This window comes from Lupinus angustifolius, chromosome LG03 (genome assembly GCF_001865875.1).
Source record: "Lupinus angustifolius cultivar Tanjil chromosome LG03, LupAngTanjil_v1.0, whole genome shotgun sequence".
In the NCBI taxonomy this organism is placed as follows: Eukaryota; Viridiplantae; Streptophyta; class Magnoliopsida; order Fabales; family Fabaceae; genus Lupinus; species Lupinus angustifolius.
The window spans coordinates 22,931,204-22,943,632 of record NC_032011.1 but is presented as its reverse complement, the minus strand read 5'-3'; the positions used below and the strand labels follow the sequence as shown (position 1 = coordinate 22,943,632).

Here is a 12,429-nt window from a genome sequence, read left to right as displayed (position 1 = left end):
TATAGTATAGAAAGTATAGATGAGGGATAATTACACAAATCCGGACAAAAGTCAGAAGGATGATGAAATATAAAAAATAAAAAATATATCCCTGGAGAAAACATATATGACTAGTTTTAAAACAAGTTTTGAAATGCAGAGTTTTCGAATAAACAAATGCGTGAACGGTGTTGAAAATTAGAGAAGTTAAAAGTAAAAAAACACGTCGCGATATATAACAGTTACAAGTCGCTTGGAGAAACACCAGATCCTGCTTCTCCAACGTTCCCTTCCATGGCTAATCCCACGGTAACCACGAAACCACAATCATCTTCTTCATCTTCATCATCATCATCGAGGAGAAGATGGACAAAGAATATATCGACAATATCTGCTCGAATCTTCTTCCTCCTCATCATTTTTCAGATCCCTCTTTTCAGGTCCTTTATTATTATTCTTTTCAATTCTTCCTTCCATCAACGTTGTCATATAATTCATTATCCAATTCTGCTAATTACTTCTTCCAACTACCGATTCCAAAATTTTGTGCGGTTATCTTTTGTACATTATTATATTATATTATTATCTTCAGGCTTCTTACTTTATACTGTATGCCGATCCGATTCTTATTTTATGATATTAAGTATTGGATTTATATTTTTTATTTTAGAGAATTAAAATGTTTTCTATGGGATGTAATTTTTGTATATATTTTAATATTTAATTTAAAGTGAGATGTATTAATTACAATTATTTATGATTATATGGTTTTACTTTATATTTTATATTTTAATATCCAGTGGTCCTTTTTAACATATGTTACAATAATATATATACATATATACGGAGTAAATTTTCTTATAAAAATTGTGATAATAGTAAATTTGTTAATCATGGATGGATTGTTAAGATTAAAAATTATCTAGTGTTGTGTGATCAATGTCACGTGCATTTACTAACAAAGTATTGGTTTAGTGGTCTAAGATTCGGTTAGACCGCTAGGATGACTAAAAGGTTAAGGATTTGATGGCTTCCGAAAGGTTCTTTACCCAATGGGAAATGAAATACTCTTGGCAGTACCTAAAAAATGTAATGTGCATTTATCTTTTAATCATACTTCAAATAAGATTCAACGATTTATTTTATTTGTTCTCATTTCTCATAATAACAATTATTCTAATATATATTCATATTCTAGTTAAAAGTGTGGTATCAAATTTCTGTGTTGTCAGTTTTGCAGGGTGACTTGCAGATCTGGTATGTGTACAACACCTTTGCATGTTACATCATCACAGTTAATTGCAAGTGAGGTCTTCCCTATTCCTGTTGTCAAAGGTCTTCTATACCCAGGTGCTGCTTTAAATGGCCTCATCCACAACTTCACTCTTCCGAAATGGGATAATTTGTTAGACTTATATAACTTGACCAACGCCAAGGAAGCTTCTGCTGTAACTGATCTTCAGCGCTTGGAGGTTAGATTTCTGCTTTCTCTCATCATGAGTTATACTGATAATCGTTTGTTTCGTTATTGAATCATGATATATTGTACTGAATGATTTAGAAAGGCATCTATATAGACTTAAATACACTTGATCTCTCGCCAAAAACATGATATCGTATCCTTAAGAGTCGTGCAGAGTGACATCATGAATGCAATACACAGTAGAAGACAAAAACTAAGTGACTGCTTGAACACTCTGCACAGAAGAACTAAAACAAAGCAATTGCCGAATTGCAAAATTGGTTTGCATGAATGTGGCATTTACCTATTTAGTTCTTTTTATTAAGCTTCTTTTAGTTCTCTCTTGAGAATAGTGGTAAAAGAGATAAAAAAAGAAAATATTACTGAATGGTAGGATCATGTGAATTGTATCAGTGAGGCAGAGTTGTACCAATTCATATTATACATGCATGAATCCTAGCCATCTGTGGTTCACTACATGATATGAATCGCTTGTTCAATTCTAGCAACTATGCTTTTGTGATGGTTGATGTCTTTTCTATTTGGAATCAAATTTTACTTGCAAAGGCAATATTTTTCAAGTAAAAAATAGGAATACTCTGATAAACTGAAGAGGTATTAATTTCTAAAAGTCGCATAATATGTGCTCCATAATTCTCCTTGTTATGCATATTTGCAATTTGATAAGCCTTCATCTGGCCTATTGCAAATCCCGGTCGATTTTCCTATTAATTTCATTGTTGAGCATGATTCCAAATTCTCATCTGAACATGCATCAAATTGTTACCAGGTTCTTGCAGGAAGCTACTTCACAGTGGCAGGGGCACTCGTAGGCCTTGTAAAACCCGGCAGAATGAGCATGTTTGGGAACCTTCTTGTGATCTGGGGACTTGTCAAAGAAGGGATTTTAGGAAAGCAAGTAACTACTGATCCTTCAAAAGCTGTGTATGTCTACCCGACGATGGTGATTGCTGTGATATGTGCCTTCTCATCAGTAAAGTATGATTTGAAGAAGGTTGCTAGATCAGCCCCTGTCAGATCCATTGCTAAACCTCTTCAGGGCTCATCCAAGTCTAAGCTCAAATAAGTTATTCTCATGTTCACAAGTTCAAATTGTAACATTCCTCCCAAATTGGTTTTGGAACATATTGTTCAGTTTTGCAAGAACTACTTTTTGGTTTAATTTCTTAAGAGATTATTTAGGCAATAGCCAATATGATCCTATTCCCAAATTTACTCATCTCTTCAGAGATCTCACTATGAGTTGATGACAATCCATTAACTAAAATATCAACATCCCAAACAAGTTTCCTTCAAGTTGCTCACCACCTTCAATGGATAGATTGGAGTATTAATCATTTACATATTCTTTTTCCTCTAATCAATTGCAAATCTGAAGAGCTCCATTTGAGTATATATAGCATGAATTATCAAAAAGAGGGATATCTTTTCACTCTGAATAATGGTTTTCAATGTGGTCACAAACCTCATACACTACTTGTGTTACCAAAATGGTGACCTTGTGTAATGATATAATTTGCATTTTTAGATTTAAGGTAATCCATTTTTAAATTTAAGGTAATCCAACCACAAGGTGAATAAAAACATTGCATAGTGGTATAGTATCACAGTTAGTCTTGTTATAAACTAAACCCATTCCTATGTATCTAATATGAAGACATAATCTTTTAAAAGAACTAAAACATGTTTTACCTTGAAATTCCTTGTGATAGAGGAATCGGGATTAAATTGAGTTGGGTGTTCGTGTAAATGTAATAAGAATAATATAACATAAGTTATTTATTACATATATATATTTAGATATATAGTGTTATAGTTGTCATTGATTCTTATTTTGAAGATGTGGAAGTACGGATGATAAAATGAAGTTTGAAATATATTCCAATGGAAGCGAAGCTCGTTATTTTCAGTTTAAACTTCAAACTAAAATATTCCAGAACATAACATGACAAACTTTTTAGCTAAATTTACTTTTTGGTGGAAGAATTCTTTCCACTTCCATTCTAAAAAAGATGAAAGATGGAATCATGAACTTGATGATGAACAGTGCCTGCTGGGTCCAGCTGGGAAGTTAATTACGACATATATCCTAAATCTGAACAGCAGAGACCACTATTTCATTACCAAATTCAGACTGAAGGAACATTACTACATTGAAGGGTATGCTAAGTTGGAATTTAAGTTGGAATTTAAGCACTATACATTTAAATTTTCAAAGGTAAGTGCAAATAAATTACCCACAACCTTTGTTACTGATATAACTACTGTTCAAGCAAAAGGAATCGGGCATGGTCATTACATATCATACTGGTTACAATTGAAATTGGTATATGATAATAGTCTAACTGTTTAAATGTTAATTAAAAACATCGCACATTTTTCTGTTCGTTTACAGTATTAACTAACATAACATGTAAGGTGATTACTACAATGAAACTATATTATTTGGAAGAGGGAACTAAAAACTTATTCTTACATGCAAAGCAACTGTTTTGTTCAAAATAATTGCCAGTACATTTTAATCTTGAACTTCCACATCCACTTCTTAGCCAACTCCACCAGATATCAAGGAAACTGAAATGTAAATGCTGCAACAGTAATTTGAAGTAAAGATCAGAGGAAACAAAGCAGCCACTGAAAATTGATATGGAAATAAATTACATGGCACGGGATAACAATTCTATTATACACACAGTTTGTGCCCATTCATCAGTTTTTATGTTATTATTTCATGTCCTCTTCAATTGTGCAATGTTAAAAATGAAGATTCTATGATAATCACCATGCACCATTGTTGAGATTTTGCTGGAAGAAGAGTTAATAGTCCAACTGTATGCTAAAAAACTATGCATCACAAAACAGACATGAAATACCTCCGGTTACAAGCCAAAAATTAAAAAATAAACTAGTAACTCTGCAGCAAATATCGCAAGTGACAGGCAAGTGAGATTCAACTAAAGCCTCAGCAGATCTGCCTTAGAGTAGCTTGCTAGTCTTGCGCGACCAAAATTAATTGAGATAAAGGCCCATTATCAACTTAGGATAAACACATGAACTCAAACATTGTGAGTGAAGCTCATGGTTATTGAGCCAGATGTGCATTAGTAGATTACTGGCTTTAAAAACACAGCTGCAAGGAAAATGTAAAATTATTCGACACTTTGCATTTTGGGTACAATAAGGCAAACAAACACAACACTGCCTACTAGAAACATAAATTTAAATCAACGGAATACAATGTAATTGTAAGGCTAAAATTGAAATTCTTGATCTGTGACTTGGTCAGTCTGAATTCAAATAAGAAATACAAGTCAAATTTTAAGTACATAGGATTCATCTCAAGTACTTCCCTTCACAAGCCCTTTGATATGTAAGTCAAAACTTAATTGCAGTATAATAATATGACTGATGAGTATAAACAACCGATGGAAGTCCAGCACTGCTCATGCAAAATAAAAAATAGAAATGAGTTCTGAAACAATATAATACCAGATGAGTTATTGTGAGAACAAGGCAACAGAAAATGGTGAACCTGAGACTAGTAGCCACTGCAATGGTGATAGTGTGTAACTTGTGATACAATGGTATAGTTCAAATGCATTTGAGTTCCACTTCGGCAACAGGTTTCAATCTCCCACTCCTGAGTTAAAGTATACTTCTGTCTCAACCCTCTAGTTTGACATGGGTCCATGACTATTACATCTCTGTTTGGAGCTGTTTTCGACAGGTTTGCTTATGACATGCATTTGATATATTATTTTTTATATATTATGAGTTGCCTTATAAGTTCTAGCCTTAATTCAGTTTTTAATTTGATATCCAATGTTATTGAGACTGTTTTTGGCTTACTTTTGCCATTGTATATCTGTGTGTGCATAGAGATAAAATATCCTACCTTAAACATATGTTCCCCCTCTTCCATTACACAGGATCTTGATTATGACAGCCTTGAGCCTACCTAAAATAATATATACCTAAAACATCCTAGAATCACTTGCTTTTTAATTGACATGATAATGTAGCACAAAAACTTCAATAAACTGCAATTATCTGAATAAGTCAGTTATAAGATCTTAAATATCTGTGTCATGTCGGCAGCTTTAAGAAAGTTAAACTTCTGACATGAAGGGTGAGTATCAGTTCTCAGCAGACCTGAAACATATGGTATTATTGAAAGCCAGAAACAATCTTAGCAAACAATGGTAACAAGTTCTTATCTCTGCAATGAAATTATTGGTAGACTTCACCAATTAATTTGCAATGAGAAAAGAGGCAAACCTATCACCATGTTATCTTAGCCATTGGAAGCAAGGCAGGCAAGCCTCCTAACACTGGCCCTGGAAAATGCAGTTGATTCATCAACAAAATTGAATTAGTGGAAAAGTAGATGCTGTAAAATAGGCAGCTAATACAGTTGATCCAAATTAAGCATGATTCCAGATTTTAAGTTCTAATACTATGAAATGCAGCCATGCTGCCCAAGTCATATCAATCAAGCTGTTAAATATTGCTTTCCAAAAGAAGCTCACAACTTACAATATTAAAAGGGATAATTAGAACATCAAATAGACACACAAAAACACAAAAGAGGGCAAATAAAGAAATGCATTATTACTTGATATATTCGTAAAGATTGCAGCAACATAATTCCCGTAGTACAAAGGATGATTTATAAAGGTCTTCTCTTCTTCAAACCTAACTATGCTGTACATAGATCAATAGAGATAAAAAATGAAAATTTGTATGGTGACATCTCATGTGTAAACATTTAAAGATGGGGACAAGCTGAAACTAATTTCTTTAACTCCATTGAATGTTCATCATTTGAAATATGGAGTGAAATACGAAGATCAGTCAATAATTCTTCTTGTTCCCAACTTAAACAACTAGAAGCATACATTACCTCTAGGGTACTGCGATAAGCATGCAACTCTAACCTATGAATTCTTTCTGCTATAACCTCTCTTGGAGAAATGGGGCATCCATTATCCCTAGCAGTATCTAGAGACTCTGCATCACTAGAAAGGGCATCTCCTTCTTGGCAAGGACCTGCTAACATATCACTGTAAAATTTATTTGTATTATTACTTATCACACTACAACTGCCGACTGAACTCATATCACTACAAGAATAATCTGGTTCTTCAACTCGCTCAAGAAATTGTGTTTTAACAATAGAATGGTTCTCCTTCCCCGTTAGATGATATTGGTTGGAACCATTAGTAAAGGAAGCAAGCATGCATTTTTCACCCATATCATTTTGTGGGTAAGCAAAAGCATCTACCTTTCCCATCAAGGGAGCTGTGTACACAGCTTTGAATCTTTCACATCCACCCTTATTCATAACAACTCTGATTTTTCTGGGATAAGCCTCAACAGGAGAAGAACAGTAAGGAGACACTCTCTTCAATGTTGTAGATAAGGCTGGACGAGGCTCCCAGAGAGCACAGTCGTTACTGCCTTGCTGACTTATTTCAATACTGGCATGCTGAACTTCAGGCATCACCTTACAACTGTTTGAAATCAAGCTCCAGTTAGACCTCCCAACTCCAGAATTGCCTGATACCTGAGACATGCACACAAGCAAATGTAAGGGAAAGACATGCCAAAAACTTTCAGACTTAATCGTTGAGAGTAGGAGTCCTCTTCATTCTCAAGCAATATAAAACCAGCTTAAAGAGTACAAATAATTAATTGTATCATATGTACACTAAGAAAACTGCCAATATTATAAGAAATACTTGCTACTTGGCAATAAAATAAAAATAAGATGATAAATAAAGCTGAGCTACTTATATAAACCAAATAGAAACTCACTGTTGGCTTGACGACCCATTCACCATTTTGCCAAGATTGGCGTATTCTCGTGTTTGCTTTGTGGACCTCTAACTCCTTGCATGATATGAACAACCTTACCAAATAAAAGTCTCCACCTAGGAACTTCAAAACAATAGCCGCTGTCCAAGAACCATCATCATAAACCTCCATAACATCATTAGCTTCCCATCTCTTGGTACCTTTAACAAGAGGAGGGCATGGTCTGATGGCCTTCCTTGGAACTCTCTCCACACCCGCCTCATTAGTTATTCTAGAACCATCATACTGAACAGCACAAGTATGCCTGTTACTAGAAACAATACGAGCACAACGCCATTCCACACAAAGTTCCTTAGTATTGGCAAGGACTTCCACATTACTTCCCTTTACAAATCTCATGATTACTAGTAAAATTCAGACTAAAACCTGTAACATTCAAAAGTAGATGATATTAGCACAACAATATAATAGTAATGCAATTTTTCATATAGTAAAAAAGATCAAAAAAGATTTTATGATTGGTTAACTCCATTAACATTTGTAAGCAAGGAAAGCACGATCATGGACAATTTGCAACAATGAAGTGAAGCATGTTACAAGAGATAAGGTTTTTCAACAAAAAAAGTATTACGGTTAGGCGTTGTATTTGTGGTGGAAAAAAAGACGATTATTACCGAATTTAGGGTTTGCTTGTGATATTGTTTGGTTAATCTAAAACTATCCATTAATAATCCAGGAATTAAATTAATCCACTCCATTAGAATAAACCACACGAAGAATAATTTTTTTGATAATAGATTTATGAACAAATGTTGTTAGCCCTTAGAATAAACCATGTTGTCTTAAACATTTAAAATTACGAATTCATATAACACAGAATTTCCCACCGATCTGATGGGGAACTTTCTGCTATAACCTCTCTTGGAGAAATGGGGCATCCATTATCCCTAGCAGTATCTAGAGACTCTGCATCACTAGAAAGGGCATCTCCTTCTTGGCAAGGACCTGCTAACATATCACTGTAAAATTTATTTGTATTATTACTTATCACACTACAACTGCCGACTGAACTCATATCACTACAAGAATAATCTGGTTCTTCAACTCGCTCAAGAAATTGTGTTTTAACAATAGAATGGTTCTCCTTCCCCGTTAGATGATATTGGTTGGAACCATTAGTAAAGGAAGCAAGCATGCATTTTTCACCCATATCATTTTGTGGGTAAGCAAAAGCATCTACCTTTCCCATCAAGGGAGCTGTGTACACAGCTTTGAATCTTTCACATCCACCCTTATTCATAACAACTCTGATTTTTCTGGGATAAGCCTCAACAGGAGAAGAACAGTAAGGAGACACTCTCTTCAATGTTGTAGATAAGGCTGGACGAGGCTCCCAGAGAGCACAGTCGTTACTGCCTTGCTGACTTATTTCAATACTGGCATGCTGAACTTCAGGCATCACCTTACAACTGTTTGAAATCAAGCTCCAGTTAGACCTCCCAACTCCAGAATTGCCTGATACCTGAGACATGCACACAAGCAAATGTAAGGGAAAGACATGCCAAAAACTTTCAGACTTAATCGTTGAGAGTAGGAGTCCTCTTCATTCTCAAGCAATATAAAACCAGCTTAAAGAGTACAAATAATTAATTGTATCATATGTACACTAAGAAAACTGCCAATATTATAAGAAATACTTGCTACTTGGCAATAAAATAAAAATAAGATGATAAATAAAGCTGAGCTACTTATATAAACCAAATAGAAACTCACTGTTGGCTTGACGACCCATTCACCATTTTGCCAAGATTGGCGTATTCTCGTGTTTGCTTTGTGGACCTCTAACTCCTTGCATGATATGAACAACCTTACCAAATAAAAGTCTCCACCTAGGAACTTCAAAACAATAGCCGCTGTCCAAGAACCATCATCATAAACCTCCATAACATCATTAGCTTCCCATCTCTTGGTACCTTTAACAAGAGGAGGGCATGGTCTGATGGCCTTCCTTGGAACTCTCTCCACACCCGCCTCATTAGTTATTCTAGAACCATCATACTGAACAGCACAAGTATGCCTGTTACTAGAAACAATACGAGCACAACGCCATTCCACACAAAGTTCCTTAGTATTGGCAAGGACTTCCACATTACTTCCCTTTACAAATCTCATGATTACTAGTAAAATTCAGACTAAAACCTGTAACATTCAAAAGTAGATGATATTAGCACAACAATATAATAGTAATGCAATTTTTCATATAGTAAAAAAGATCAAAAAAGATTTTATGATTGGTTAACTCCATTAACATTTGTAAGCAAGGAAAGCACGATCATGGACAATTTGCAACAATGAAGTGAAGCATGTTACAAGAGATAAGGTTTTTCAACAAAAAAAGTATTACGGTTAGGCGTTGTATTTGTGGTGGAAAAAAAGACGATTATTACCGAATTTAGGGTTTGCTTGTGATATTGTTTGGTTAATCTAAAACTATCCATTAATAATCCAGGAATTAAATTAATCCACTCCATTAGAATAAACCACACGAAGAATAATTTTTTTGATAATAGATTTATGAACAAATGTTGTTAGCCCTTAGAATAAACCATGTTGTCTTAAACATTTAAAATTACGAATTCATATAACACAGAATTTCCCACCGATCTGATGGGGAAATAGAGATATAATAACGGTTTAAAATTCACACACAGCGATCGCAAAATGATGCATTAACACGTTAATCGAAAAGGAAAAGATGAAACAACACAACTGCAATCAAATGAAGAAGACGAATATCACTGACCTTATTCAACGATTCACGATGTAACCTCGATTACAATTTTGGGATTGATCGCTGCGAAATTGTTTTGATGGGAATCGATTTTGATAAAACGAAGAGATTAGGGTTTCTGAAAAATGAAAAGTGAAGTTTTTGCATTTTCTGGGGAATAAATAATTAGATGAAAATATGTGGATGCGGCAACTAACCAATGGATTGGACCTTATGGGCCTTTTTGCAGGTCCGTTATGTGAACTTTTTTTTTCGAAAAAGCAAATAAGGTAAGGATATATATATACACACACATGTATGTGTATATCTATAGCAACAAGTTGTTGGTTTATTGTCAAAGGTTTTACTAAATTATCAGGATGAACAAAAGGTATATTTGACTCTTATGACCAACATTTGTTGAGGTAAACAGTCACGTACTCTCAAATATATTAATTTCTTATCAATATGATAAGAGATACTTTTGGTAGTATAAATATATATATAATTTTTCGAGCTCATTTAATTGATAAATAATTTTTAGTTCAGATCTCACTGATTTGGTCATTAATTTTTCGAGCTCATTTACTCTTCATCTTCTCTTTCACTTGCCATCTCTTACCCCCAACCCAAAGATCTCTACATTTGTTTCTTCACCTATTTTCCAATCTTGTGAGTTTAGTCATATGATGATGTAAATATAGATGATGGTGATAAAATTCGATCTTCAATTGCATGTGGAGAACCTCGAAAAGGAAAATAAGGTTTGTAGGGGGAATGTGAACTATTTAAGTAAAGTAAGTGTCTGAAAAGGAAAAGTAAAACATCATGAAATCTTGTTCTTCAATCCCTAAAGAAAGTCATAAAAAGAGATTTGTAATTTAGTGTAAAGCATATGTAGGATTTCTCATGTAATGAAGGTAATCTTTAACTAGTTATTTAGCTTATATAGTATATAAAGAATTTTTTATATAAATAATCTAAAAGTGACAAATCGTATAGAACTAATATTTGCATCGAGAATCATGTGAATATGCATAAGCATGTTATTGTTAACTCTTATTAGACAAGATAAATTATATAATGAATAGATGGACATCTAAGAAACCTCTCTTATATGGGTAGATGTCAATTAATTAACTAGTTGCTCCTCATTGTATGCATATATTGGGCATCAACTTATATGTTCCCATATATACATTGAAAGAATCATATGCTTTTTATGAGGAGCATATTAACCCATAAGATGGTTTGTTTAAAGATGTTAGATATTGCCACTAGAGCTTTATTTTGTTTTCTCATTCCCCATGTGTGGCATTATGACCTCATAGATTTATTGTCTCAAATATTATCATGCATCAATAACAATATGTATGTCAAATAAAAGACAATAAACTTTCATTGTTTATTTGCTTCATTGTTATTAGTATTAGACATGATTTGGGAAAGTAAATCATTGTTTGTTTGGTTGATGGTGAACTCGTGAGTTTTTAATTGGATACATTTAGGATTGCAATAGATTGGACGAATTCAACATTAGTTCGAAATTCAATTTATTATATAACTCGATAGACTTGGTTCATAAACAAACGAATTGATATTTAGCTAAAAATAAGTTTGTTAAATAAATAAGGCAAACTTGAGTCAAATACATTTCAACTCATTAAGTTTGAGTTGACTATATATATATATATATATATAACAATTGTCACGGTGAGAAATAAGAATAATTAATATGAATAATTATATCTTATTTGAATAGTCAATATTAAAAAATAGAAGCACATGCTTTTCTTTAAGTAATCATGTGATCATTAATTAACTTTTAACTATCAATATATGTTCGCAATACTCAATTTTTATTATTCTCACTTAAGTCGCTATATATATAGATAATTAAGATTAAAAGTTAATTAATAATTACACGATCACCTTAAAAAGTCATGTTTATTTATCTTTCAATTTTGTCAATTCAAATGAAATTTAATAATATCATTTCTCAATTAATCATCAACCTAATTTGAATAATTTTCTATACTTGTAGATATAGCTATAATTATATTAATATATATATCTATATATATATATATATATATATTAGAACTTTTCAGTTTAAGAGAAACTTAATAAATTTATCATATTTTTTTGATTTAAAACACATATTTGATTTTTATTTTGTTTGAATTATTTTTTAATATTTACTTTCACGCAACGTTCACTATAGATATATTTTGTTTGAGGTTTAATGTTTACTTCTAATATTGCAATGTCACTATTACAATATTAAAACAATAATAGTAATTACTATCATAAAATATTTTAATTAATAGATAACAATAGTAGATATATTCAGAGGGACATATAATTATTTTTATTAGGA

At 32.9% G+C, this 12,429-nt stretch overlaps 3 protein-coding genes across 7 annotated transcripts; 1 reads left to right on the top strand and 2 right to left on the bottom strand.

Annotated features, from left to right (window-relative positions):
* On the top strand, positions 220-2,799 carry LOC109343725. The gene is made up of 3 exons (XM_019582171.1): positions 220-419; positions 1,220-1,451; positions 2,232-2,799. The coding sequence occupies exons 1-3, from the start codon at positions 274-276 to the stop codon at positions 2,526-2,528; spliced, it is 675 nt and encodes a 224-aa protein (XP_019437716.1). The 5' UTR covers positions 220-273; the 3' UTR covers positions 2,529-2,799.
* On the bottom strand, positions 4,187-7,741 carry LOC109343719. Of its 3 annotated transcripts, none has more exons than XM_019582162.1 (3): positions 7,280-7,741; positions 6,366-7,028; positions 4,187-6,166 (listed from the first exon to the last, which is right to left on the bottom strand). In XM_019582162.1, exons 1-3 carry the CDS (start codon positions 7,676-7,678, stop codon positions 6,158-6,160), a joined length of 1,071 nt encoding a protein of 356 aa, XP_019437707.1. In that variant the 5' UTR covers positions 7,679-7,741; the 3' UTR covers positions 4,187-6,157. The 3 variants fall into 3 exon arrangements, with proteins under 3 accessions (XP_019437707.1, XP_019437706.1, XP_019437705.1); XM_019582161.1 differs by having other exon boundaries at positions 4,187-5,799; XM_019582160.1 differs by having other exon boundaries at positions 4,187-7,028; positions 7,280-7,740.
* On the bottom strand, positions 6,359-10,202 carry LOC109343720. 3 transcript variants are annotated; one of them, XM_019582165.1, is made up of 5 exons: positions 10,083-10,202; positions 9,053-9,478; positions 8,520-8,801; positions 8,196-8,284; positions 6,359-6,422 (listed from the first exon to the last, which is right to left on the bottom strand). In XM_019582165.1, exons 2-4 carry the CDS (start codon positions 9,449-9,451, stop codon positions 8,237-8,239), a joined length of 729 nt encoding a protein of 242 aa, XP_019437710.1. In that variant the 5' UTR covers positions 9,452-9,478; positions 10,083-10,202; the 3' UTR covers positions 6,359-6,422; positions 8,196-8,236. The 3 variants fall into 3 exon arrangements, with proteins under 3 accessions (XP_019437710.1, XP_019437711.1, XP_019437708.1); XM_019582166.1 differs by lacking the exon at positions 6,359-6,422 and having other exon boundaries at positions 8,190-8,298; positions 10,083-10,201; XM_019582163.1 differs by lacking the exon at positions 6,359-6,422 and having other exon boundaries at positions 8,235-8,428.

Bases quoted from the DNA above. Each gene is read 5' to 3' on its own strand.
- LOC109343720 (XM_019582163.1), bottom strand. From the start codon at position 9,451: ATGAGATTTGTAAAGGGAAGTAATGTGGAAGTCCTTGCCAATACTAAG. The intron at 8,802-9,052 runs GTGAGTTTCTAT...TGCATGTCTCAG, and splicing joins AATGGGTCGTCAAGCCAACA to GTATCAGGCAATTCTGGAGT. The intron at 8,429-8,519 runs GTAGATGCTTTT...ATCATCTAACGG, and splicing joins CAGCTCCCTTGATGGGAAAG to GGAAGGAGAACCATTCTATT.
- LOC109343719 (XM_019582160.1), bottom strand. From the start codon at position 7,678: ATGAGATTTGTAAAGGGAAGTAATGTGGAAGTCCTTGCCAATACTAAG. The intron at 7,029-7,279 runs GTGAGTTTCTAT...TGCATGTCTCAG, and splicing joins AATGGGTCGTCAAGCCAACA to GTATCAGGCAATTCTGGAGT.
- LOC109343725 (XM_019582171.1), top strand. From the start codon at position 274: ATGGCTAATCCCACGGTAACCACGAAACCACAATCATCTTCTTCATCT. The intron at 420-1,219 runs GTCCTTTATTAT...TCAGTTTTGCAG, and splicing joins TTTCAGATCCCTCTTTTCAG to GGTGACTTGCAGATCTGGTA. The intron at 1,452-2,231 runs GTTAGATTTCTG...AATTGTTACCAG, and splicing joins CTGATCTTCAGCGCTTGGAG to GTTCTTGCAGGAAGCTACTT.